Raw genomic sequence first — 24,694 nt, 5'->3', positions numbered from 1 at the left:
ATTTTAGGAAATTAAATCGGCCAGATAATAGGTATTTAGTTTGTAGTAACATTTAAATGGTTCAATTTTGAAACTTTTGCTCTTCTAAGCTTTGTGGCATGAGTTTGAACATCATCAGACAATCCATGCACTGTTAAGGATATGCTTCTCCCCCCCTCCATTTAAAAATTAATTGTAAGCCAGACAAGTGGCATCTCTCTGAAAAATCAGTTTTCATATGCCCACTCCAACCTTGACAGTAAGTCAAATGAATTCTATAGTGTGCATAATGGGAACGAAGCTGGTGGGAGCAGAGAAGGGGCTTACGGGCACTAGAATACCTTTCTCTGGATTGGACCCCAGTCTTGTAAATCTTCCTGTTTCTCTGCTGTCACCCAGTAGCTGGGAAACACCTGGCCAAAATTTGGGTTCATCTGTCAAGTCCAAGTATGTGGCCACTGTTTTTTGTTACTGTATTTAGTTACTGTAAAGTGGTTCTCATCTGAAAGCAACTCAACAACCACACTTAACTTGGATTTTCTGAAGACAATTCTTGTGGGTTTAAAATCATAATTCCTATATGTATGGGATATGCAGGGGTACTGATTGTTTTCTCATGTACAGTGTGCCTTTTGTAGAAATCAAATAGGCTATATGTTTTTTTGTCGTTTCCCCCCCTAGTTTTTCCTCTGATTCTTGTTAGTGTTTGGTATGAAACTCACAAAAGGTCCAAGCGGCCTTGTAGATTTATCACCAAAAGCTTGCTTTTCTGTGGCTCGTTGGTGACAGTTCTTATTTTAAATTGGTGGTGAACTGTTAATGAAGCTACTTGGGTAAGACATTGCAGAAATGGTAGCTGCTGACCACTGTGATCACTTAACGTGCTTACAGTAATGTTTTGGCTGCACTATTTGTGTAAATTATGAAGACAGAAGGAATACTAGTTAGATTGGTCTAACATAAAGATTGTCTTCTACACAGGGTAAATAGGAACAAGTGTTTCTTTTAAATGCATGGTAAAAAAAAAAAAAGCAGCTGTACTCTCTCCTGCAAACCTCGAGTTATTTTACTACTTTCCAACATTTGGTGATTAGAAACCTGGCTGATTTTTGTGGCTGAGGAAAATCACTATCATGAGAAAATACAATAGAAATTTTAAAATGCTTTGTCTTTGAAAGGAATTTTGGAGTTTAAATATCTCCAACTGAACTCTATGAGTGCATAATTAATAGTTTATGCTATTTTAACATGTTGTGATAAAATACAGAAATTAGTAGTGTTTTCCAACTTTTCTGAGTGAGTGCTATACTTCTGCTGTATCTGAACTACAGACTAGTGCATTGTCCTAAAATAGTAGTCCGGGGAAGCTGTTGAACACTTTCAGAGGATTCTAGCCTGGCTATATGAACCATCCTTTTATTGTGGGTTTTGATAGGATAGTAAACTTTTAGAAATAAAAATGATAGCATTCCCCTTCCCCCCCACCCTGAATTGCTTTTGCATTTAGTGTGTGTGTGTGTGATGAGGTTTCCAAATATTTTCCACAATGGCAAAAAAAAAAAAAAGTGAAAAAGAAAAATTTCAGTGGGTTCTTAAACAGGCCTGTTTGTGTCAAGCTGGTTTTGAGTGTCTTAAAAAGACTAGCTTGTGGTACGGTTTTGTATTGATAATAACTTGTGAAATAGAGATACCTGTTCTTAAGAGAAAGTGAAGATACTTGCTTAGAGTCGGAGTAAGCCTCCATCTTTGCTTTCAAGCAGAGGTTTTGCACAGCTCTGCATAGGCCTCCCATCAGGCTGTGTGCCTTGCTACCTCTTCCTCCTCCTCTCTTGTGCAAAGTGGCAGTCGTATTTGCTCTTCCCTTTCTTGGGCTTCCTCAGATCACTGTGTTCTCTGCCTGAAAGAACACTTCTGTTGTTAAATAGCTTCTCTGAAAGCTCTTACAACAAACCCTCTATAGCCTAGTCTGCAAAGGCTCCTTGATATTTTGTTTGCTCCATAGCAAAGGACTCCTGGCAGGTCTATCCTGTTTGATCATAGGACCCTCACTGAGGAGCTACCGAGGGCGATTTCTGTCAGTCCTGAACACCTCATAACTCAAAGAACAGACTTTCTTCAGGGTGATAGACTTCTTCCATAAGTTGCATTGTGTAAATGTTCTGAGCATGAGGGATGCCATCAGCCGATACTCCAGGGCTTGCTCCCATGCTGGTATCTTGCTGTGCCCTCCAAACCCTGGACATTGGTCTTCATCTTGATATACTGTCTCAAAGGTATTGTTTGTCTCTCTTGTTTAATTCTGTCTCGCAGCAATTTTCTGCAACTTAATTTCTCTAAACTGTTGTATAATCCTGGTCAGTCAGATGGCCCCCAGTATGCCAGCCTTTTCATGAGCTGTCTTGAAGATATATTCAGTAAGTTGTGCAACTGTATTGTTATTGTACCAAAGAATATAATAGTCTTTGCCATTTGAAACCCAAACTGCTCTTTCATGCTTAAAAAATAACAAAAACCACCACAGATTCAACAGCCACATCAATCTGTCTATAGAATACTCCTATAAATGTTTCTAAAAACTGTGATCATCACTGGAAATAGTAACTTGCAGGACTCAGTATGTTGACAATACTTGCAAATTAAGACAACTCCACTCAGAAAGCTAGCAGCTTTCCAAGATGCACCAGGAATGCAGTATGCAACCATGCTGTCAGACATGAACTGTATTTTTTTCCGAGCACTGTATTACAGTTGTTATTAATAATGTAAGGAGGACAATTCTAAAAGGTGGTTCTTGCATAATAATAGGTGCAGTCTGGATGTCATGTATGAATTTACTTTAACACAGAAAGTAAACCACGCCAGTTATACCTAACCTAGAACTATACAGAACATCCTTAAGTGCTTACGGTGTACTCTGGAAGCAGATTCTATCTTGAAATAAATATTTGCAGAACTGACTCTTTGCAGGGTTGATACCAGTCCTTCAATCTCCCTATATTAATCCAAAACAAATACCTTGTGGGCCAGGGTTTACCAAACGAAATGGACTTTACCTAACCAACACCTATAAAATTTATCAGTGCATCTTTTTCCCATAAAAGAACAACTGAAGAGTCCGATCCCTAAGCATGCACATGATAGAATGCATTAGACTTTATTCATCGCTCCAAATACTCTTGTGGAAATGAAGTGTTAAACTAAAAAAGTCACTGTGTATTAGAATAAACTGCACAGATAACTAGTTAAGGACAGGCATTCTTGATTACTGGTAGATGGGTACTTCTCACAAATCCAGAGCTTGTTTTCTGACCTGCCAGCACTGATCTTCAAATGAAACCAGTAAAATACTTAAAAGATTCTGGGAGGTAACATTCATAACCTTACTGAATAGTAAAAACTAGATAGTTTCCTGTTGCTGTGTTACCGTGCACTACCAAACATCATCATCACCTCATTTTTCTGTCCTTCATCCCTGATTCATTTGAATGATCTTAATTCATCTGAGGTCAAATCTTTATGTATTTGTGTTTAAAATAGCCCTTCCCCGAGCAGGCTTGCAAGCAATTATTTGACTTTGTACACTTTCACATACTCTACAGGATGAGAAGTAAGAACCAGCAAAATGAGAAACTTTTGCTGTCTTGGTGGTGTTCTTGCATGTAGAAAATTGGTTTATGACTCTTTGGAGACACTTAGTCCATGTTCTGAAGAGAGGTTTGTGATAGCTCTGCCTAGATACTGCTTGTAAACGCCCTGGTTTGTCAGTCGGTGACCAGTTCCTCACCCCCGAATACATCTACATTGAAATGAAGTTGCAGATCTGCTGTCAAGAAGCAAGCTCACATTAGCCTTAACAGAGAGCATGTTGATCTTAATGGTGATAAAGGCATAGCTTTCTGCAGTGATCTGGATTTCTGTGCAAGTAGACAAGCAAAATGTTTGCCTAACATTTCCAAGAGGACTGCTCAGCTGCTCCTGGAGCAAGCTTGCCTTGGCGTCGCTTCTGTTGCTACTTTGATGTAACACTAGTTTTGTAAGTTCCACTGCTCTGCCTCACACCTTCTTTCTTTTCATCTCATAGTCTGCAAAACAGATCTACTCTATAAAATTAAGCTTCCAAAATACACTCTCTTTTTGACATAATATAGAGTAAACTGTGTAAAACTAATACTCTAAAGTTTACTCTGACCTTTTTTCTGTCAGTAACAAGGCTTCAGTGTCACTGAAGTGTCTTCATATCTGGTAGCTGAACACCTCGTACTCCTCCCTTTTGCCAGTTATCACAAAGACAGCTCTTCTTTGAATGGGGGGAGAGAGTGAGTGTTTGCTGATTCCTATTTCTTCAATTACTCAACAGTTTAAAAAGAAAAAAGAGCAACAGCTTGGCATCTGTGCTATTTTCTAGTTCTGCTGGAATAATAATGAAAGTGAGACTTTCAATTAGGAAACCTTATTTTGCATGTGATTTGTGATTAAATTAATAAAGACAGATATATTGCTTAAGGAGAAAATTAAAAGTTGTATCTGGATTATATAAGCTTTCATCTTCAGGACTGCATTGTTCTGATATATTATTGACACTTTGTCTAATGTTTAAGTAGCTCAGTAGTCTTCAGTTTGTTTTATGTACTAGTATTTGCTTTTAGTTCAGTTGAAGCTGTTGGAAGTAATTACAGTGAAACCCATGCTAGTTTGAATGAAGATGAGCTGAAGGTAAATTCAAGCCAGGAAGGCTGTACCGCTAGACAGAGACATAGGGGATTTTTAACCAAACAGACCTCTTCCTTCAGTGAACATTTATATATGCAGTTTATGTGTCCAGTTCCATCCATAACGGAGAAATTGTCTGGACCAGTGGAGGCTGAGCTGCAGTGCAGCACTGTGCTTATTGCTTTTGTCCATCTCCAGCTGCATTATAGACCAGATTTTCCTGATGGGAGATGACCTCGCTTTTGTTGGATTTTTCCCAGCTGCTTCACAGCTTGAACACACCAGTGCAGGCTGCCTGTTAATAAGGTCACTCATTCTTACAAAGTTTTAGCTAGTAAATAATATGCTTATGAGATGTGTCTATGGCATGGATCACGTAACTTCGCAGCAGGAGGTCTTTCCCTTTCTACTCTGGTTACTTACAGTTTCTATAGCTTCAAGTTAAAGATCCAAGTCTTTTGTCTTTCACATGTTTGCTGGCCTGAGTGTTACACAACGGTAAGATCCCAAACAGATCTTGAATGCAGGTTGGATACAATGGCAAGTATGAAGCTTGTTTGGGCAGCATGTGGGGCTCTTCCAGGGCTGCTCAGGGGCGCTGCAGTAAAGGTGCAGAGAAGTGTTTGCTTCAGGGGGTTGCAGGTATGCAGTTTTTGTACCCTGAATTCTTTGTCATAAATGCACAGCTGTATTTACACTTCAAGTGAAAACTGAAACAAAGCTTTCCATGTGTGTGTGGAGGTGGTAAGCGGCATCAAACCATCTGTGACAGATGTTAGAAATACTGCTTACAGCAGTGCACTGTTGGGCAGCTCTCTGCTGTCTTCATCATAGAAGTGACACAAGCTCAGTGGAGTGGAACTAAAACACAGGCAACTTCAGGATTTCCCATACAGTGTCTTTTTGCCTTTAAAGGCATTACCTACTTGTAGTTCTGTAGCAATCCTATGGATGGTTGCTTTGAGTGTGGGGTTGGCTGTTGGAAAATTATGCTGTATAAATAGCATTGTTTGTTGTGGTTCAGTGGTTTTCATATCAAGTTTGTTCAGTTTTCAATTAAGATGGGTGTTTTTTCTAGCTCTCAGCTTTCCAAGCTTGGCTTGCCTTTTCAGAGTCAAGCTGTGTCTTGGCTCAAGAAATGTCTTTGCAGATTAAAGTTCAAAAGGCTAAGTCTTGGTCCAGTGCAGTTTTCATACTCTGTGATAACAGCGTCAAACCATTACATGGGTTGTTCTGTGGGTGATCTCGGAACTGTAATTAAAGAGCTCTGCTCATCAGCAAATGTACTTCTAATTCAAACTTAGGCTATTTTTCTTTTAGACCAACAATAGTAAAGAGTAAAACAAAACAAAGGTATATAAATTTTGCCAGTCAAGAGTAAATCAAATCCCTTTTTGTTGGGTTTTTTTCCCCGATAAAATTGCATGGTTTAGATGGTTCTCAGATCAGATCTCTACTTCAGTCCATTGCTATCTCAGAAATAGACACTTGGAAGCTCTAATACAGTAACAAGCATGAATAATAAAACCCAAACCAAACAGGAGTTGAAGGACTGTGTGTGATATATGGAAAATTTGGTAACTGTCATGTTCTCTAAGGATGATGTCTGTGAAAAATTAACCTTGTTGGATGGTGGTGTGGAAGGTTAGACAAGAGAAGCAATTCCAGGACTGTGATTGTATACAGAGGCTTTCAGGATCTTAAAATGTGCCTTGCCTAAGTTAATTTATACAGTGACTTAAAATATCCCGTTCAGAACTAGACCTAAAAGAATGCTGATTATTTAATACTGGCACTCGCAAGCTTAATAGAAATTTCAAGTGAAAAATTATTTTGTATGTACTATTAATGAACTTGCCCAATTTGGAATAATTTTCCTTTCCTTTTCCTTGTTGATTTGCAGCTGCTGTTGGCTTTCTGACAGTTTCCAGTGTCATTACCATGTCAGCCCCTTTCTTTCTGGGGAAAGTTATTGATGTTATTTATACAAATCCCAGTGAAGACTTCACTGACAGCCTGACCAGCCTGTGTGCCTTGCTGAGTGGAATCTTTTTATGTGGTGCTGCTGCTAATGCTACTCGTGTCTACCTCATGCAGACTGCAGGTAAAAACAGAAGCAAAAAGTGGTACTGAGAGTCATGTTTTTTTCACAGTGTCAGGATATCTAATGATCTGAAATAAATTCTTGGCACTGAGAGATTCCTCTTGGAATCAGTAGCTTTTTTTACCAGATCAAAGGTAGACCAGTAGTGCAAAGATAAGTATACTGGAATGATTGTTCATTTTTATTTACTGTTACGTGACATCTTAAAGCTCACTCTCTTCTGGTATGTTCTGTAATTCTGGTCTGTCTGTAATGTGACTAGTTCAGTGCTGTGTAATTCTGTGATTGCTATATTGTCAGTGTCTGTGTAAAGTCTTGTGTGCCATGCTTGACTGACTTCTGTTTCTGACAGGACAAAGAATTGTGAAACGTTTGAGAACAACCATGTTCTCCTCTATTCTGAAGCAAGAAACTGCTTTCTTTGACAAGACCAGAACAGGAGAGCTGATAAACCGCTTATCTTCAGATACAGCCCTCCTGGGCCGTTCTGTGACTGAAAACCTTTCAGATGGGCTCAGGGCAGGAGCGCAAGCATCTGTGGGGGTTGGCATGATGGTATGGTGGTCTCTTCCCTGCTTGTCATTTCTTGTAGTTGCAAGTTGGTTTCAATTCTGTTGGGTAATGTGGAAATGTGATTCAGTTCAGAAACTTGTGTGTTCTTGGATACAAGTGTATTTCACTGGTTATCTACAATGACTTCTATGTACTGCATTGCAATACATCATGTGCCTGTAGCCACTTGATGTTTGCTCACAAGCCAGAATACAGAGAATGAAGGTTTGAAATGAGCTACTGTTACTGTCCAAATGTATCGAGCAAAGTATAGTAGGCAAATAGCTTAACTTCTTACTGAAGATACTAATATCAGTGATAATGTTCCCACGGTTGTAGGTAAAATAGGGTGTGAAGGTCCTGATGTAAAAGTAATTTAAGTTGGTTGATTCTGGTTAAGGCCTAGGTGAGCAAAGGCAGCACTGAATATCAAACTACTGCTGAGGATTTTTACAAGTGTTAATCTTTCTGCTTTAGTCTGTCAGTAAAGAATATATTTAGGTAGGAAGCGTGTTAAAGGCGGCTTCAGTGCAGTGCATCAGATAATATTCCTTGGTGGTCAGTTGGTTTACGTAAAAATCTGGCTTCTCTTGATGTTTTTTGTGGCATTAATTTTGTTATGCTTATCTGAGAAAAAATATGTTGGTGGAAGTTATCTTAACTGAAGGTATGGTAATTTCTGCTGTCTACCTGGAGTTAAAAACAGGTAGCAAAAAGTCTCCTCATAAAAATAAGCTTCTAATATTGATGTTATTAGAAACTGTTAAGAGTTTCCACTGTGAAGTTTTAAAGCATTAGTACTTTGTCACTGTTAAGAATGCTGGCTTTCTGTATTTATCTAAGCGAATAGTTTCTAAGGTTTTATCTTACCATAGATTAAATGGAATAATTTTATATAAAGTATTCTGCTCAAAAATGCTGCCATGACACAGTGTTAAAAGGTGGATCTAAAAGCTTTCCCAGAAAGAAGAGATTATTATGGAACAATTATAAAGCCTGTCAATTAAATTGATTTTTAATTTTTCTGGAGATTTTTGTTTTCAATACAGAAAGCAAGATGAGATGAAAACACATTAGATGTAATTTCAATAAATCTTATGAAAAGAACCTATTTAGGAGCTTTGATGATGATTGTTACACGTGATAAGGTTTTGCAACAGTAGTTTAAATCCATTATTCCAGGTTATGAGCATTCGTGGGTGCTAGGGAGCACTGATGATTCCATCTGTTGCTCAGTTACCCAGAAGTAGTATACGATATTTCTCTACTCAAACTTTCTGTATTACACCATCTGTTTAAAAGTTGTGAAAGCACTTCAGAAACTATATAATAGCTTACGTCTTTCAGCGTGCCTGAGAGATTTCCTGGTAGGCCTGTTTACCGAGGTTAAGATACTTGGCTAAGACCACACAGTGAACCAGTGAGAAAACTAGAAATGAAATCCAGACTGCTTTGCTTATAATCCTTTGCTCTAACCATGGGATACATCTCAAATGCTGTGGAGGAGTTGATATTTTTGCCTGGAAGAAATACAATGTGATAAATGAAAGCATGGCATCACTAAATTACAGTCCTACTAGTTTTAGAAAACTCTAGCGAAGGAAGTTGCACTTCAGTACTCCAGTGGCTATTTTTAATCTGAACGCTAACCCCTGACACATACCTTTTTCTTCTAGTTTTTTGTGTCTCCTAGCCTTGCTGCATTTGTTCTGAGCGTTGTGCCACCCTTGGCTGTCCTGGCTGTGATTTATGGAAGATACTTGCGAAAACTTACTAAAATGACCCAAGATTCTCTTGCAGAAGCAACACAGGTAATCTTTTAATAGACGCTTTCTAGTTAACTTCAAAGTTGCTCTAGTGTGTTTAGGTTAAAGTTGCTTTAGTGTGTTTAGGTTAATATCTCTGAAGTTACAGATCTTCTGAAGATAATTGTACTGTTCATGGCCCTAAGCCATGCTGAGCCTGTAGTTTTGCACCTGAATAGGCTGAAAGATAAATGTCAGTAACATTTATTCATAGGTCTCAAAACCAACCATGCTTTGGTTGTCCATAACAATATAATGTAGAGGTACAAGGCCTTGAGAGTTTGGAAATGTAGGGAAGGTTAAGGATGTTAGGCTTTAGTTTTGTGAGACCATAAAAAAAATCAACCTACAAAGTCCTGTGTAATTTGGTAGCTGGGTTTGAAAGACACTTTTCTTAGGCTATGGTTATGAGTTTGAAGCCATCAGAAGCATCCTAGATGCATCTGTCTTTTAATAAAACTTTGCTAGCAAGTCCTCTGGAATAAATCCTTGATGTTTGACCTTATTGTCAGCTCTTTAATGTTTATGAGACTTGACATTTCTTAAACTTCTCTGGGTATCTCAGCACATACCCAGATATTTGGGAGGAAAGTAGAGGAAGCTGTTGCTTCTAAAGAGGCTGTTGTAGGGGTCCTTCATTGTGTTTGCTGACTGCACTGAATATTGCAAAGCACTATCAGAGAATAGTAGTGGTAGTGACCTTTTCCTCACAGGCTGAGCATGGGGAAACATCATTAAAAAGCATAGAAATAGAATTAGGAAAGATCTACTTAAAACAGCCACAGTTGTCAGCTGTTTTAAACTTGGACTGTTGTTTGTAGAAATTCTGCAAAATGACTGTGCAGAAAGAAGATTAAGCCCTCTTCTGTTTATCTTCCTCATCCTGTGTTGAAGGGAAGCTCATGCCTTTGTAAACCAGGTGTGGGACTTCGCATGAGCAAGCAATTTTAGTGTTGCATTCAAATTTTCAGGTTGAATGGAGGATGGAAGGAGGAGAACTCTATTTTTTTATATCATATTTTTACTCAGAAAAGGGAGCCTTGTTTTCTGTAAGACCATCACAGTGTCTATTATCAACTTAGTCTAATTGGTTACAATTGAGGTAATCTTAGAATTAATACTTTGCTGTTCAGAAGTTAAAATACTGAGTTGAAATGAGACGTTAGTAGTTGAGATAAATTAATTCCCAGTGTTGCTTTGATCAAATAAGTGGAATTGTTTCAGGAAATAACTGCAGGATTTCTTGCTTGATTTAGTGTAGAATAGAATGTTCTTTATTTTTTGTCCTCCCCACATTGTTATTACAAGATATTGTGAATAATAATCTTCTTTTTTGTGGTGTCCACATCAAATTAAGGGGTTTTTTTAATCCTAGTTTTATATTTTTCTATCTCTGCTAAGACTTAAGGCAATCTTGAAGTTCTTTTTAAACTGCCTGGGCATGCAGTTTACTTTTAACTTAATAGAATTTAAAAAAAAAAAAGAAGGGGTGGGGGTGGGGAAAGGAGAGCATGAGAAATTTTCCAGTGTTATCCAAAGGAATGTATTTGGAGATTAGTGTAGTGATATTGCTTTAGCTTTCAAATGTTCTGTAGTATGAACATATCAAATTGTGTGTCTGTGTGTATTTGTTTTGTTCTTTGCTTTAATGTAGTTAGCTGAAGAGCGTGTTGGAAACATAAGAACAGTTCGAGCTTTTGGGCAAGAAGTGGCTGAAATGGAGCAGTATACAAATAAAGTTGATTATGTGCTACAACTGGCTAAAAAAGAGGCACTAGCTCGGGCAGGCTTCTTTGGAGCAGTAAGTATATTTTGATGAAAGTGAACCAACTGTGTTATGCCAAGGGTCAAATATTTTAAAATTCATTAAATACTTACAAATCTGCAAATAAATGAATTGAGTGTAAATTGAATCTACATAAAACTGTGGGAAGACAACTTAAATCAGTCTAAATTGCTGTGAAACTGCACCTCAAGGTACAGTGGTATGATAAAGCCAGTTTAAGCCTCTATTTCTGCCCCACACCCCATAGCTTGGTATTCTTTATCTGAGCCCATACCTCCTCTTCAAGGAACTAAACCCATGGAAACCTTCCCCCAGCCTTAGCATTTTACAGGTTTGGCTTCCTGATGAGATGAGCATCAATGTGAGGGAGGCAAGGAGTGCGCAGGTGGGGGAGGGAGGCTGGGATTGCATTTTTCCATAACAGCTTGCAGTGAGTTTGTTTAATAGTATTCTAAAAGTGCAAAATAGCTGCAGACTATCAACTCTAATCCTTTAATGATAGTTGAGAATAATGTTTGGTGTTCCTTTCCATCTTGGGGAAAAAATCAAAAAAGTTGCTTGCTTTTTGAATGCTTGTTGGATAGGGCACGGCAGTGCCACAGGATGTCTGTCTGTTGGCTTGGTTTGTTTTAGAGTTGGTTTTGTTCAAATTTAACTCAGTCCTCCAAAAATCTAGATATCCATAGTATGGGCATTCTTTTAATAGAAGGAAAATTCTGAAACAACATTTTAGAGGATGAAATTTCAGATGAATGTGACAAAATCTGCCTTTTCCTCTTTTTCCTTAGACTGGCCTTTCTGGAAACTTAATTATCCTCTCAGTCTTATACAAAGGAGGATTACTAATGGGCAGTGCCTACATGACAGTTGGTGAACTCTCATCTTTCCTAATGTATGCTTTCTGGGTTGGAATAAGCATTGGAGGTATGGAATGAGAAATTAGATTTTCTTCACTTCAAAGCATTACATTCAGTATGGGGGCGGGAAGGAAGAAGCTCTTAAAAGATCTGGCTTTCTTAAAAAGTCTCTTCCAAATGATCTTCCCAAGAAATCATACATAATTTTTTTTCTGAAGAGTTAATGAAAATAATAATTTATAACTTAATCTTAATATAAGCCTTCCATTTTCCCAAAGGAATACAAAGGTGATATTTTTTCAATGTGTGTACGTGACAGATACATATTACTTTAATTTCCTTTGACTCTAAATTAAAATACTTGGTATATAATGTAAAGAATTAACACTGGTATTATATTTTTTACAAAATATGTGGGTCTGGGTTAAACATACTCTATTTAGAAGGGCATGTGGAATTCAACTGTAATTCAGTGTAGAGTGTCTTGAGCTGGAAGGGTAGAGAGTGCCAGCAGAACACTGCACTCTGGTGCTAACCTTTTGTTTTTCCTTACTGACTGACAACTCCTTCCTTGAAGCTCAGACTCTGTAATCTACTGGCCCAGAAACAAACTGTTCATCTTTTTGACAGAGCAGTCCTCATTACTGCATACAGGCAAAAATGAAGATAAGGTATTTTGAAATTTGACAGCTGATTGGAAGGTTCTTCTTTAAAATGAGTCTGTTACTTCTGATAGACCAGCAGGGCAATGCAGCTCATTTGTACTCTTCTTTTCTAAGACTAAGCCTGATATCGTGGGAAGCACAAAGATGTGCCTGAGGGCAAAATTCACAAAACCTGCTTCTTTGAATATCAAAATTCCAGTGGCACCCACTCCAACTACCAAACCCCTTTCTTCTCTGTGTAAATCATCCAAGTCATCCATCTGTCAACAGACAGATACCCGGAACTTTGAAAACGTGGGACAACTTAAATAAATGAAAAATAAGGTTAGAAGTACTGATAAAATATAATTAACTTCTATTTGCTATAAAAACATCTTTTTAAATTCTACTTAAGATTATTGAAGAATATAGTTCTGCAGGGAGCTTACTCTCATGGGGACTCTGCGTTAAAGGTGTCTTGCCACAAGAGGCCTGCCTTCCTTGACGCCTACAAGGCATATATAAATCTTCGAAGTGCTAAATCTGCTCGGTATATGTCATCATCAGTACATATAGGAGTTCATGCAATGAACTGTGAAGTTCACTGCATAATTTGCAATTTTGCCTCTTTTTCTTGTAACAGTTTGCTGTGTTTTCTACCAAACACTGAACACAGGTTATGAAAATTAAAAACATTTTCTAATTAGCCTTTGCTGTCCATATTATACAGTGTTTTTTTATGAGTGGTTGTGAATTTGCAAACAATGAGTCTCAGTTTCAAGGCACACTGTGAGGCTCGTGCCTTCTCCCCTGTGCCCTGCTCTAGGATGTGGGTGCTTAGGTCTCTTTTCCAAGCAGACAGCTTCTCACCATGGCTAGTGCTTTGTGGTGCAAGCTTTCAGATAGTTCTCAGCAGCCAGGTGATGAAATGCTCTGTTTACACTTACACACTAATGACCTTGTGCTGGGCTTGTTGCTTTGCAAGAATAAACCAGTAAACCTATTTTAATACACCTCGGGTTTTCTGCCCTCCTGAAATCACTCTTAACGCTATACGCATTTTAAGGTGGAAGTGGTTTATTCTGTATGTTTATTCTGTTGTAATTCAGAGATTTTTCAAATCGGTTACTCTATTTTGAACGACACACAAAAAATTAAGAAATAAGACGTATTTATGTCTTACTCTATTTTTGGTTCTAGGTGCATTTCTGTGTTTATTTCAGCTGGAAAGCCCTTCAGCCAAGATGATTGACACAGCTGCTAAGAGCTGGGACCTAGTACTATATGCAGGCCTTAGCTTTTGCTTTCTCCAGTGATGTTTGAAGCACACTGACCTGGGAGACATATTTCTTTACATTGTCCATTCTCCACATAGCTTCTCAAGCATCAGTTCAGCCTTAGGTTTTGTGCTCTCCCTCCCCTGTGGCTGACTCAGCCAGGCTCCCCTGTAGTAGTATAACCCTGTCTGACAAAGAAGGACATTCAGAGTGCTCCATTCTTCTAAATGATTTTGAATATATAGCTGGTCTTATGCAAGGCTATTTCTCTGAAGTTGGATGCTGTCGTTTCTGATAGATGAATGAAAAAGAGTTGCTTTGCTTTTGAGTATACGCAAGCTTAAGTGTATTAATGTTTTCTTCTTTTTTCTTCAGAATGATTTACTTTGCAGACATAAAGAATGGTGAATAAGGGTTATTGGTAGCTCTCAACTGAGACTAGATAGGATTTAAATCAGCATGTTTGATAGTGTGTTGGACTAAAAGGTTCCCTACACATCTGGTGCTTCAATGATGGTGACGAAAAGTAAGTTTTATGTGTCCTATGTCTTCCATTCCATATGAATGCATAATATTGTTCTGTTTTTTATTTAGGTCTAAGTTCCTTTTATTCTGAGCTAATGAAAGGACTAGGTGCTGGTGGACGTCTGTGGGAACTTATTGAAAGGAAGCCCCAACTTCCATTTAATGGTGGGTCCTTGGTTTGTTACTGTTCATAGGTTGATTTTTCTCTTATTGGTCACCAGTACTTCAGAAGGATGTGTAATACCTAAAGGTAGTACTGACTTACATTCTTTTGAAAGAAACTAGATACAGTGGTAATTCTTCTGACTTTTGCTAACTATGAAAAAGATGGTGGGAATTTCCTTTAATCAGAAATCCTAGAAGCTGAAAATTTGGTGGTTTTTTAATTAATTCAGAATATGCTTTTATGAAAAGTTATGTGTCTGAGAACATGCTCATTTCTAGATTTTTGGAATATTTCTTTGATGTCATCCCCACTTTCTCTTGGATCGGCTTTAGAGTGAAAAGAGTGGAAGAAAGAAAAAAGCGGGGAGGGAGGAACTCTGAGATGGCTGTATCTCATATTTCCAGTAAAAGGTTTACCGTGCTCGTCTCTAATGCCTAAGAAATTAGCAGTCTGAAAAGAGAAGCCTTTGAAACCATGTGTTTTTCATTAAGAGTATCTCAAGTTTAAACATTTCATACTGATCCTGTGAAAACAGTTCCTTGGTAAAACATGGTGGTTTGAAGCTGAACTTGCAAGCACAGATGGTTTGAGGCCTTTCAGCAGCACAGGCCAAACTGAATTTTTGAGTGGGGTACGGAGGCATGACAGGGGAATGAAAAGAAGGAAGGCTTGGAGCTGAGATGGGGATCTCTGCTTCTTGGGAGAGTGTAGATGTGCAGGTGCAGCAGGTGTTGCTTTTGGAATGATTTGCACCCCTCTCCTCACAGTAGCACTACCCACATTTCTCCCTTCTTTAGCGGGGCAAGGAGCCACTCCAGCACATGGCTTACCTGGTGCAGCTATGGGTCGGGGAGCTGTGGGCCTTCTGCTGCATGAGCAGCCTGCTATACTAAGCAGTCTCCTAGTTTGACGTGTATAGTGTTGGACCTGGTAACATGTGCATAGTATTTTTCATATAGCTGCAGTGTTCTAAGGATGTGAACAAGAAAGTTTTGAAGAGGAGGTAATGTCCTTTATTAATCAAGTTTGTCATTGTTGAAAGTGTGAGGAGAAACAAGCAATTTTTGTGGCAAATCAGTCATTCTTTTAATGGGCCGCTTTAGGTCTAAAGCTACATTTGTGAGCCTGAAATAAATTTGTTTTTATCAGTATGTTCATAGGTGAATATATTCACCTTTGAGAGGTGTTAGATTTTTATGGAAGTGTGCTTTTTATGGAAGCTTGCTGATGTAGTAGTCAAATCCCAAAAAGAAGATATGCAAACTTCATCTATAAATCTGCATTTTAAACAAGTGTTTAAATATAGTAACATTTAAACAAATATTAAACATAAATATTAATAAGCATTAAAATGATATTTAAATGGTATACTTAAATATTTAATAATATTTAATAATATTTAAACATAGTAAATAAAAATGTATTGCCAGCAACACCTTATTTACAGCTTTATTGTTCAGAAGCTAGACAATGCCCTCCAGTACTGAGTGTATTTTGTATAAACAGTATTTGCTTGTATCCATCAAAGTAGTTCAGTGAGCTGCTTGTAGAAGGTACTTTCTGTGTGAATTGCTGGTTTATTTAATCAGCTGCATCACACTAAGCAAAAGTCATACATGTGTGTTCACCAGTTCTGTATGATGTTAAGAAATGCGATACAGCAGTGTCCAGGTGAGCTGTCAACACAAATTCTCTCTGAGATTTATATGGTCCTCTAACTGGGAAACTTTGTAAGGGCTACTCTAAGAGGAAGAGTCAGAAAAGAACATCCAATGGACCTAACAGATCTTTTAAGTGAGCTCTGGCTTTAGGGAATGTCATGATTTGAACTTGGCCCATACTCAGCATCCTGTTGGCTTTCTGTGCTGCAGCAGCACAGAAAGAGCGGAGTTTTGAGTTGGTTAATACGGAGGGGTTCTGTTGAAATGTTGTGCTTCAAATTTCTGTTGTGCTTCTGTCTCCCTGTGCTGGAATTCCTCAAGTTCTTAACCTGATGGACACCAAGTCACAGCCTGGCCCCTGTCTTGTTTCTCTTTAGAGCTGCAAGCCTGTCTGTAGGATGCTTTTCAATGTGCATAGACTTCACTTAGGCAGTGAAAAGTGTTACTGTCTCCAGGGGATGGAGGCAGATTTAGAATAGCAGCCATTTGTCCAAAAGGTAACTACTAACTGGCTGACGAAGGGATAGCTACGCACTCTTGTCTTTAGCAGTGAAGTTGGCTTAAACTTCCTGCCATGACATCCAGTGCCACACTGCAGTTTGCTGTGCCCTTCACAGACCTAGTGCAACTGTTGATTTCATCATCATTTGGATGGGATTTTTTTTTTAAAATCTAGATGATTTCAGTGGTCTTCATCTTTACGGTGGTAGCACTGCAAAATAAGCAGTAGTGTTGGGGCAGAAGTTGTCTTTCTCCCTGCAGGTATTGAATTGTATAATCACAGCAACAGTGACATCCAGAAAACAATATTTTATAGATGAAACAAATAGGACAAAGTTTTAGAAGGCCATGTAGCATAGGCTTACAGAAAGCTTCTTTTAAGTTTCCTTTCAGTATAAACTACATAGGAAAGGATATAAACCTTTGTCTCAAACCCCAAATATAGTTGCTTTCTGGCTCATCAGACAATAAAGCCAAGAGACTATTTATCTACTGTCCAAACCCACCTGAAACATCTACTCTTTTCGCTACTTAGGTTCTATTTTCATGGAACTCCAGCTGTTGTTGGTGATAACAAATATCTCAGGAACAAATTATAATGTCTTTTTTTCCTGTATCTAGAATCCAAACAAGAAACATGTACAATCCTGTATATAGCTTTTAGATATTTTTACAGTAATATATAGAGGAAGGACTTGTGGTACCAGACTTCCTGTATTGCAGTGTTTCAGGCCATGGAATAGACTGTGCAATAACAGGAACTGAGAATTAAATATAAGCGATTAATTGTTACTTTGGTAATAGTAAGGATTATGCTGCTAGCACAGGATTTAGAAAATACATTTCTTTTCCCAAAGAGAGGTTTACAAACCACTGTGCTTTTAACCTAGCAAACAAGTTACAATGTGTATATCCATGTGTATATCCATGGATTAAAGCCAAGGAAGGAGTCTGAAATAGTATGCTCTTGCCTTTACCATTTCTATGCTACTGTCATTAAACGGAAAGCCTGGAGGAGGGAATCTGGGGAAAATGAAAAGCGAAATAAATTATTTGCTCTGGGGACAGCAGGACTAGTGAAATCTTGATTGCTACTGGTGGGTTTCTGTGCTTCCTATCCACAGTTACTGTTTAACCAAACGTGGGCATGTGCTACCACATGCTGTGGCGAGTTGGGGGTTACTTGTGTGCTGTGTCTGAAAATAATTAAGGGGGTTGAGTTGCACGTCTTTAGCATGAACAAACACTACTCGGGTGTTGCTCTGGTGCTGACAGTTTTCACAGAATGTAGGAACTTTGTCAGTGAGACTCTGTCCTTCGGGAATGCAGCACCACTGTCCAATTTGTTTGCTTTATATGGATGGGTGTTGCTGGGATTTAACAGGGCCTGAAGAAATTGTATTTCTTTGTCTTACCTATTTGTAAGCTTTTTCTAGTACTGATACTCTTTTAAAATAATTGTTTAAATCAAATGCTGTGCTCCAGAAAGAAGCTGGTTTTATTTAACTTTGACAGTCGTTCATTCATAATGGTTAGGGTATTTCACAAACTAAAATTTCAGTTTCAGTGAACTTATGCCTTTCAGTGAGTTACGCTTCCGATTGGTCTTTGAATACACTGTTGTCCTGAATTTATTAAATGTACTTTCCACTTAAAAAAAAAAAAAAAATCTAAAAAATGGCCATTAATGCAACAAACCTAGCAGCAGCTTTATTCCAGTGACAGCCTTTGTTTAAAAACTACCCAGTTCACAGGTAGTGGAGAGGGAACTGCTCTCATCCAGAGGGGCGGGTGTTTCAGGTGACTTTTGTGGCTTGGTGAAAGGGCAGTGAGTGATCTGCAATGTTTATCTTCTTGCATGTGTTCTATGGCAACGGGACTTTGGCCTTCAACAATGCCATTTTATTTCATTGCTCCTAATTGACAAAACTTAAATTGTTTATAATATGTTTATAATATGTTTTCAGGTAATTCTACTAGAACTGAACATTGCTAGGTGTTAGGTATCAGCAAGATGCAAATTCTCCCTCTTGCTGTAGGTAGCCTACAGGTTCACTGCTGGTGAGCAACCTGAAATTGCATTCAGGAACAAGTGGTGTACCACACTGATTCAGTCATGGCTGAAATATAACTGCTGTGGTCCTGAACTGTGGCTTGCCCCTATCCCTAGATTTAATGTGGAGATAGATATTTCTAATAGGTGTCTGTAAAGCAAATTCTAGGAGGGCTGAGCTGATTTTTGTTTCTGTATTTTACTCTTTGTCGTACAGAGGGAATCACATTAGACAAAGACACATTCAGAGGTGCTTTGGAATTCAAGGATGTTGAGTTTGCATATCCAACACGTCCAGAAACATCCATTTTCAAAGATTTTAGCCTTTCCATTCCAGCTGGCTCTGTTATGGCTCTGGTTGGCCCAAGTGGTACAGGGAAATCAACTATTATATCCCTTCTGCTGAGGCTGTATGATCCTATCTCAGGTATGTTTTGTGTGTTGCTGTCATTCATGACAGCTGATGCTTTGCATCTTCGATACACCTTATAAACAGTCGGAGTTCCTGTGCTTGAGGCCCTGATGTGACTGTTCCACTGATGCACTGTGCTTCCCTCCGGGGCGTGTGGTTACCTTGTGGTGGTGCCTGCATAGCTTTGCTTTTCTGATCCACCAGTATGTGATTCCCCAGGGGTCGTTGTTCTCAGCTGGTTTTTTTCTGCCTCTTTTCAGTACTTGTCAAACACACTTGACTTTACTGTGTCTTAATTTAAGGTACTATCACCGTTGATGGCTTTGATATCCGTCAGTTAAATCCGCTGTGGTTCAGGACAAAGATTGGAACAGTGAGTCAGGTAGGGAAGGAAAAAAAATTCTAAGTGAATGAAATAATTTTGTGTGATCAGCTAGCTATGCCTCACTTTTTTTTTAAACTATATAATTTTGCTTCTCAGTGAAATCCCTCCATCTCACCATAACTGCTGTTGTGCATGCTTTGTTCCAAAATTAAGTATTCAGAGCTAGTCCCATTATGCTGTAATATGTTTTTACATAATCATAGAGATTCAAAGTGTTAGGTTAGTGTGCCAGAAAAGTTTGCACGTGGAGACTGAAAAGTATGTTGTTGCAAATGGTATAGGTATGAGTATCTTGATGTTTGCTATGATTTATTGGAAGAAAGTAACACAAAGCTTAACATTTAATCACATTTTGTATTAATGGAAGTTACACCATCCTATTTTACACAACCATTTGAAAACTGACCTTCTGTGCTCTATGTTGTTTCCAGGCAGACACAATTCCACTAGGAAAGCATGAAAATACAGCACTGTTGGCACTTGCTCTTATAATGCCCCCTCCCTAGCAACCCCCAAACTCTGGAAGTACAGAGGGATGTTTAATGGTCTCTTAAAAATAAACTGTTTGACCAAGTAAAATATGTACGTTCCTTCCCTTGTCTCCCTGGGTACTTCACAGTGCAGTTAGCTTAGGTGGATGTTCTGGTTAAAAGCATAACGATAACTGGGCATGTTGCCTTTCAAAGCATCTACTTTATGTAATAATGCCACCAAAAGCTTTTGTGCAAAAATTATTTTCCTGTGGGCACATTAACATTTTTCTTTTTGAATTTCTGTATTCCACTTGAATTACCAGTAGGAGATGCATACTGATATTCATACTATAGCATATGTCTGTTTTATAAACAGAGCAGACTTACCTTGTTTCAGCCATTTTCCCATTGTACATCACTTGTCCTATCTGCCAGTCCTCTTCCCTGCTCTAAGCTTTAATACAAATTAAATGCACAAAATGCCATGAAATCTGTGTAGAGTTTAAGAGAAGAATCATCATTGTTGCAAATGCTGATATGTAGTAAAGTCCAAAGGGAGATTTTCTGATGTTTGAATGAATAGCTTTTTCTGAACTCTTCCTCAAATATTAGGAATTGAGGGTTATGTTGTGTTTTGTCAGTTAAAAAAGCAACTTATTTTTTAATTGATTTTCACTGCCTTAAGAGACTTTTTTTGTTTGTTTTTAATTCAGTTAACTCTTGCTTACATATTCTTTTGTATGGATATAAAAGAAATTAATACTGGGTCTTGTAAGTGGGACTTATTTGATATATAGATAATACATGTATGTAATTACAGATTTACCATATTAGTTATGTTTTTGAATTTGTCAGGAACCAATTCTGTTCTCCTGTTCTATTGCTGAAAATATTGCCTATGGTGCAGAGGATCCTTCTACTGTGACTGCAGAGGAGATTCACAAAGTTGCTGAAGTAGCTAATGCTGCTAGCTTTATCAGAGATTTTCCGAAAGGGTTTGACACTGTAGTTGGAGAAAAAGGCATTTTGCTTTCAGGTACTTCTTTATATTGCTTATTTTAAAAATCTTGATGCTACAGAGTGAAGTCAAAATTCTGTTATTTTTTGTTACCAGTTTTTTCTCCAAGTCATAGCCTGCCATAAGTATTAAAAAAAATATCTCCTTCATCTCCATTCCCCCTCTAAAGCACATGTGCCTAATTCTGCTCAGCTCAGGCATTCAGTTAAAATTACTTCGTGTCTGTTTTCCTGTTTCAATTTACTGAGCTTTTTCCCCCAGGTGGACAGAAGCAACGAATTGCAATTGCTCGAGCTCTGCTCAAGGTAAACCAGCACCCGAATAGCTATTTAACTACTTTGTGGGGACATGGGAAGGGTTAAAAAGGAGGAGGTATTTCAGTGGGAGAGGTGGAAAAATATTTTTAAAAATAAAATTGTATCTTTTACATTAATGAGGAAGTTTGAAAGGGTCGAGTGGTTTAACTAAAGACAATTTACTTACGGAAGCGCTTCTTCCTATCTTTCAGTCATGTTTTTTGATAGTTCTTGCCAAGACTGATGCTAAATCATTGTATAATGGCTCGCTTTCATAAGACCAGATCAAGAATGAAGGAAGACTTTAAGAATGTGGTGCTAGTAAACTCATATATGACACTTCAATCTCTGTGTTCTGTGTTCAGATCTCTATCATTCACAGGGTGATTTTTCTGGGTTGCAGCTTACTAGCACTATAGGTGCCCTGTCTTGGGTTTGAGGGGAGCTGGTCTGGATTTGGGACAGGATACTATTTCGGGCACAATGTTGTGTCATTTTTGTCTGCAAGAGTTGTCATGGGTCTGGCTTTAGGGCAGACTCTGTGCAGCACAAATTTGAGGAGGCTTCTGAGGATCAGAAGGACAGGGAATTTGATTCAGGGACAGCCACGGGGTCTCGCAGGGAGGCAGTTTGGTGCTGATGCACAGCTGGAAGTTTTGACCCTTGCTGAATCCAGCTTGCATTCACATTAAACCACACGGGTCTCTATAGCATTCTAGCGTGCTCGGTTCTGCTAGATTACTGGGAATTTTTCATTATACCAGTTCTCTTTACCACAAATGCTGAAAAGCTGATGGCGTTTCATGTCAAGTACAGGTCATGGGAGTAGAGACTTTATTTGGGGAAAAAAAAAAAAAGTTGTAAAAAATAAATGAGTAGTTGACATAGGTATGTGATTGGGGGTGCAGTGGAGTCCCTTCTCTTCCAGATGAAGTCTAAAGCTTTTACTCCCAACTTTATCAAAGAAGTTTGAGTTATGTACTATAACTCAGAAGAAGCTTCTTAGGGATTTGAATGCTGGCAAATTTTTGGGGGTTTTTTTGGTTTTTTTAATTGGGAAGAATTCTTAAATGCTAGTTCTTAAGTACTATGTATTTCATCTGTGGGCAAAATACTGCTTGTTGGTAGGTTTTTGTTATTTTTTGTTACTAGAGAGTTACATATAGCAGACTGACTGCAAGCAGAGAGTAGCTGAGCCACTGTGAAAGATCCACATAAGAGCAGTAAATAGGAAATTGAACTTTTGACCACAGTGCTACCAAGCATGCATTAAAAATCATCACCCACCTTTGGTTTGTATCTTTCAAATAGTTACCAGGTAATAGTGTTCTGTTACTTTAGTTTGGAAAACTCGAAGATGAAAGAGTGTTGTTTCTGTTTTGTCCTCTTAGCATTTAGACTTCTTAAAAGTAATACTTTGAACAACACTCAGTTCTTTTGATGACGTACACTACTTGGAGTTTTAAGCTGTATGAGTCCTGTTCTGTATTGATATAAATATTCAGATCTTATCTAATTGTTTTTATAATCAATTTTACTTTCTTCTTCAGAATCCAAAAATTCTTCTGTTAGATGAAGCAACAAGGTAAGAAAGAAAATAAACAGAAACTTAGAAATGATCTATCTGTAAAATCAGATCTGGGAGGTGTTCTCTATTCTTTCTTTCTCTGCATGCCCTTGCACAAATTATCTAGCCCCTTATTTTTCTCTACCCACAAAAAGAATGTGTTTTCTAGAATGTGTGAATTAGTTAGGAGACCTGTATTAAAAGCTGTTTATGCAAAGTGGAAAGGATAGCTGGTACACAGTGCTGTAATTTTTCATGGAGTTAAATTTGTAATATGTAACTTGATTTTGAAACATCTATTAAAAGCTTTTTTGTATCTTTAGTTTAAACGAAGATATTAGTGTAAAAAAGAGCTGATTATACTGCAGTATAACTTAATTATTTTATATCTCATGCAAAAATATGCATGGAGAAATAACACTAACAATATGAGATACGTGATGCCTATAACTTGTATGTGTGCACTAAGCATATTCACGAAACTTTCCTGCAGTTCCATTGGCTCATCTTCAACAACAATAGCAAGGGTTTGCAGTTTCAGCAAAACAAGCCTAAAGCATATAAAACTAACCTGTCTTAAAGTAACAAATACCCTCCTCTCTCCGCTCCCTGCTCCCTATTTCTTACTAGTGCTTTGGATGCTGAAAATGAGTATCTAGTGCAAGAAGCGCTGGACCGGCTGATGGAAGGGAGGACAGTCCTAATTATTGCTCATCGTCTGTCCACTATTCAGAATGCTGATTTTGTTGCAGTCCTTGGCCAGGGTAAAATTCTTGAATGTGGAAAACATGAAGAACTACTTGCAAATCCAAACGGACTTTTCAGGAAACTAATGAAGAAACAAGCTTTTCTTCAGAATAGTGATACTTTTGCATTAGATTTACAATCTAGAGAAAAGGATGTATTAAAAGAAAATGTATGAGAGAATGTATGAATAATGGAAGCTTACAAACTACAAAGAATATAACTTATGTTTCAGTTATGTAAAGTAAATGTTATATTTTTCCAAAATGTACAAAATATTCTTTTGAAACTTGAATGTGTTTAAACTTTTTATTGAAAGCTTTTTAATAATTATGCCACTTTTAAAAACATCTATCACATTGAGATAATTTCAGTGTATAGATTTTTCTGCTTTGTGTTATTGAGACCATTTAGAATCTTGTTTGCTGTAATGCACTGTATGATGATTTGCTGCATTCTCAAGTAAGTTCAGTCTTTTAAGGGTAATTAAATGACAATCTTACCATTTTCATATCATTGTCTCTGCCCTTTTCAAGGAACTTTTGCTTGCTGTGCTTGTCAGTAGTCTTAAAATGCTGGAATTCAAAAATGCGTGACGCTAATGTACTCTGAGAGTTCTGTCTGACTTCCACTGCACTGTCCTCTCAGTTACCTTTTGTTCTGAAATCTGAAAGTTGATTATGATCACCATCTACAGTTACTGTAGAGAATTACATATGAGAACACATTTTAGAGAGTACGGAATCATGAGTTGGAGGAAGGTTCTTTTAAAAAAACACAAACAAAAACCACACAAAACAGCTCAACCAAACAAAAGAACGGAGTTTACATAAGGACAAAGGAAGCATATTGGTATATTAAGTCAGCATAGGAAAATCTAAAATTTGCATGCATTTTCTTCCCTTCTCTATTTTCCCAGCTCTTTAGTTTCATTTCCTTTGTAAGGTGACATCCAAAAGAACATGCTCTTATATATGTAAGGTTTTGTCCTTTTTTAAGGCATATGTAAGTTCTTTTTATTGTTACTTAAAATTTCATTTATAGAAATCCCTGGTTTTGCCTAGTTACCTTATTAGGGACAACTAGTAAACTACCTTCGCAAGGACAACTAGTAAAATAATAGCATTACATTAATTTGAATAACTGCAGGAGGGTACATTTGGCAATAAAGAGTAGGCT

At 37.9% G+C, this 24,694-nt stretch overlaps 1 protein-coding gene across 3 annotated transcripts in view; it reads left to right on the top strand.

Annotated features, from left to right (window-relative positions):
• The window catches only part of ABCB10 (ATP binding cassette subfamily B member 10), a 35,926-nt gene extending 11,900 nt beyond the window's left edge, over positions 1 to 24,026 (top strand). For all 3 annotated transcript variants that reach the window (XM_074818501.1, XM_074818500.1, XM_074818502.1), the window contains exons 2-13: positions 6,593 to 6,793; positions 7,146 to 7,348; positions 9,022 to 9,156; positions 10,805 to 10,951; positions 11,725 to 11,860; positions 14,309 to 14,404; positions 18,838 to 19,047; positions 19,335 to 19,414; positions 20,746 to 20,926; positions 21,170 to 21,213; positions 22,755 to 22,789; positions 23,402 to 24,026. In XM_074818501.1, the coding sequence (XP_074674602.1) occupies positions 6,593 to 6,793; positions 7,146 to 7,348; positions 9,022 to 9,156; positions 10,805 to 10,951; positions 11,725 to 11,860; positions 14,309 to 14,404; positions 18,838 to 19,047; positions 19,335 to 19,414; positions 20,746 to 20,926; positions 21,170 to 21,213; positions 22,755 to 22,789; positions 23,402 to 23,693 (1,760 nt within the window). In that variant the 3' untranslated portion in view covers positions 23,694 to 24,026. The remainder of the gene's footprint in view (positions 1 to 6,592; positions 6,794 to 7,145; positions 7,349 to 9,021; positions 9,157 to 10,804; positions 10,952 to 11,724; positions 11,861 to 14,308; positions 14,405 to 18,837; positions 19,048 to 19,334; positions 19,415 to 20,745; positions 20,927 to 21,169; positions 21,214 to 22,754; positions 22,790 to 23,401) is intronic.
• Positions 24,027 to 24,694: the final 668 nt, after the last annotated feature.

The sequence above is a fragment of the Strix aluco genome, chromosome 3 (genome assembly GCF_031877795.1).
Source record: "Strix aluco isolate bStrAlu1 chromosome 3, bStrAlu1.hap1, whole genome shotgun sequence".
In the NCBI taxonomy this organism is placed as follows: Eukaryota; Metazoa; Chordata; class Aves; order Strigiformes; family Strigidae; genus Strix; species Strix aluco.
The sequence above is the reverse complement of the archived record's forward strand: the minus strand, read 5'-3'. Positions and strand labels throughout refer to the sequence as shown.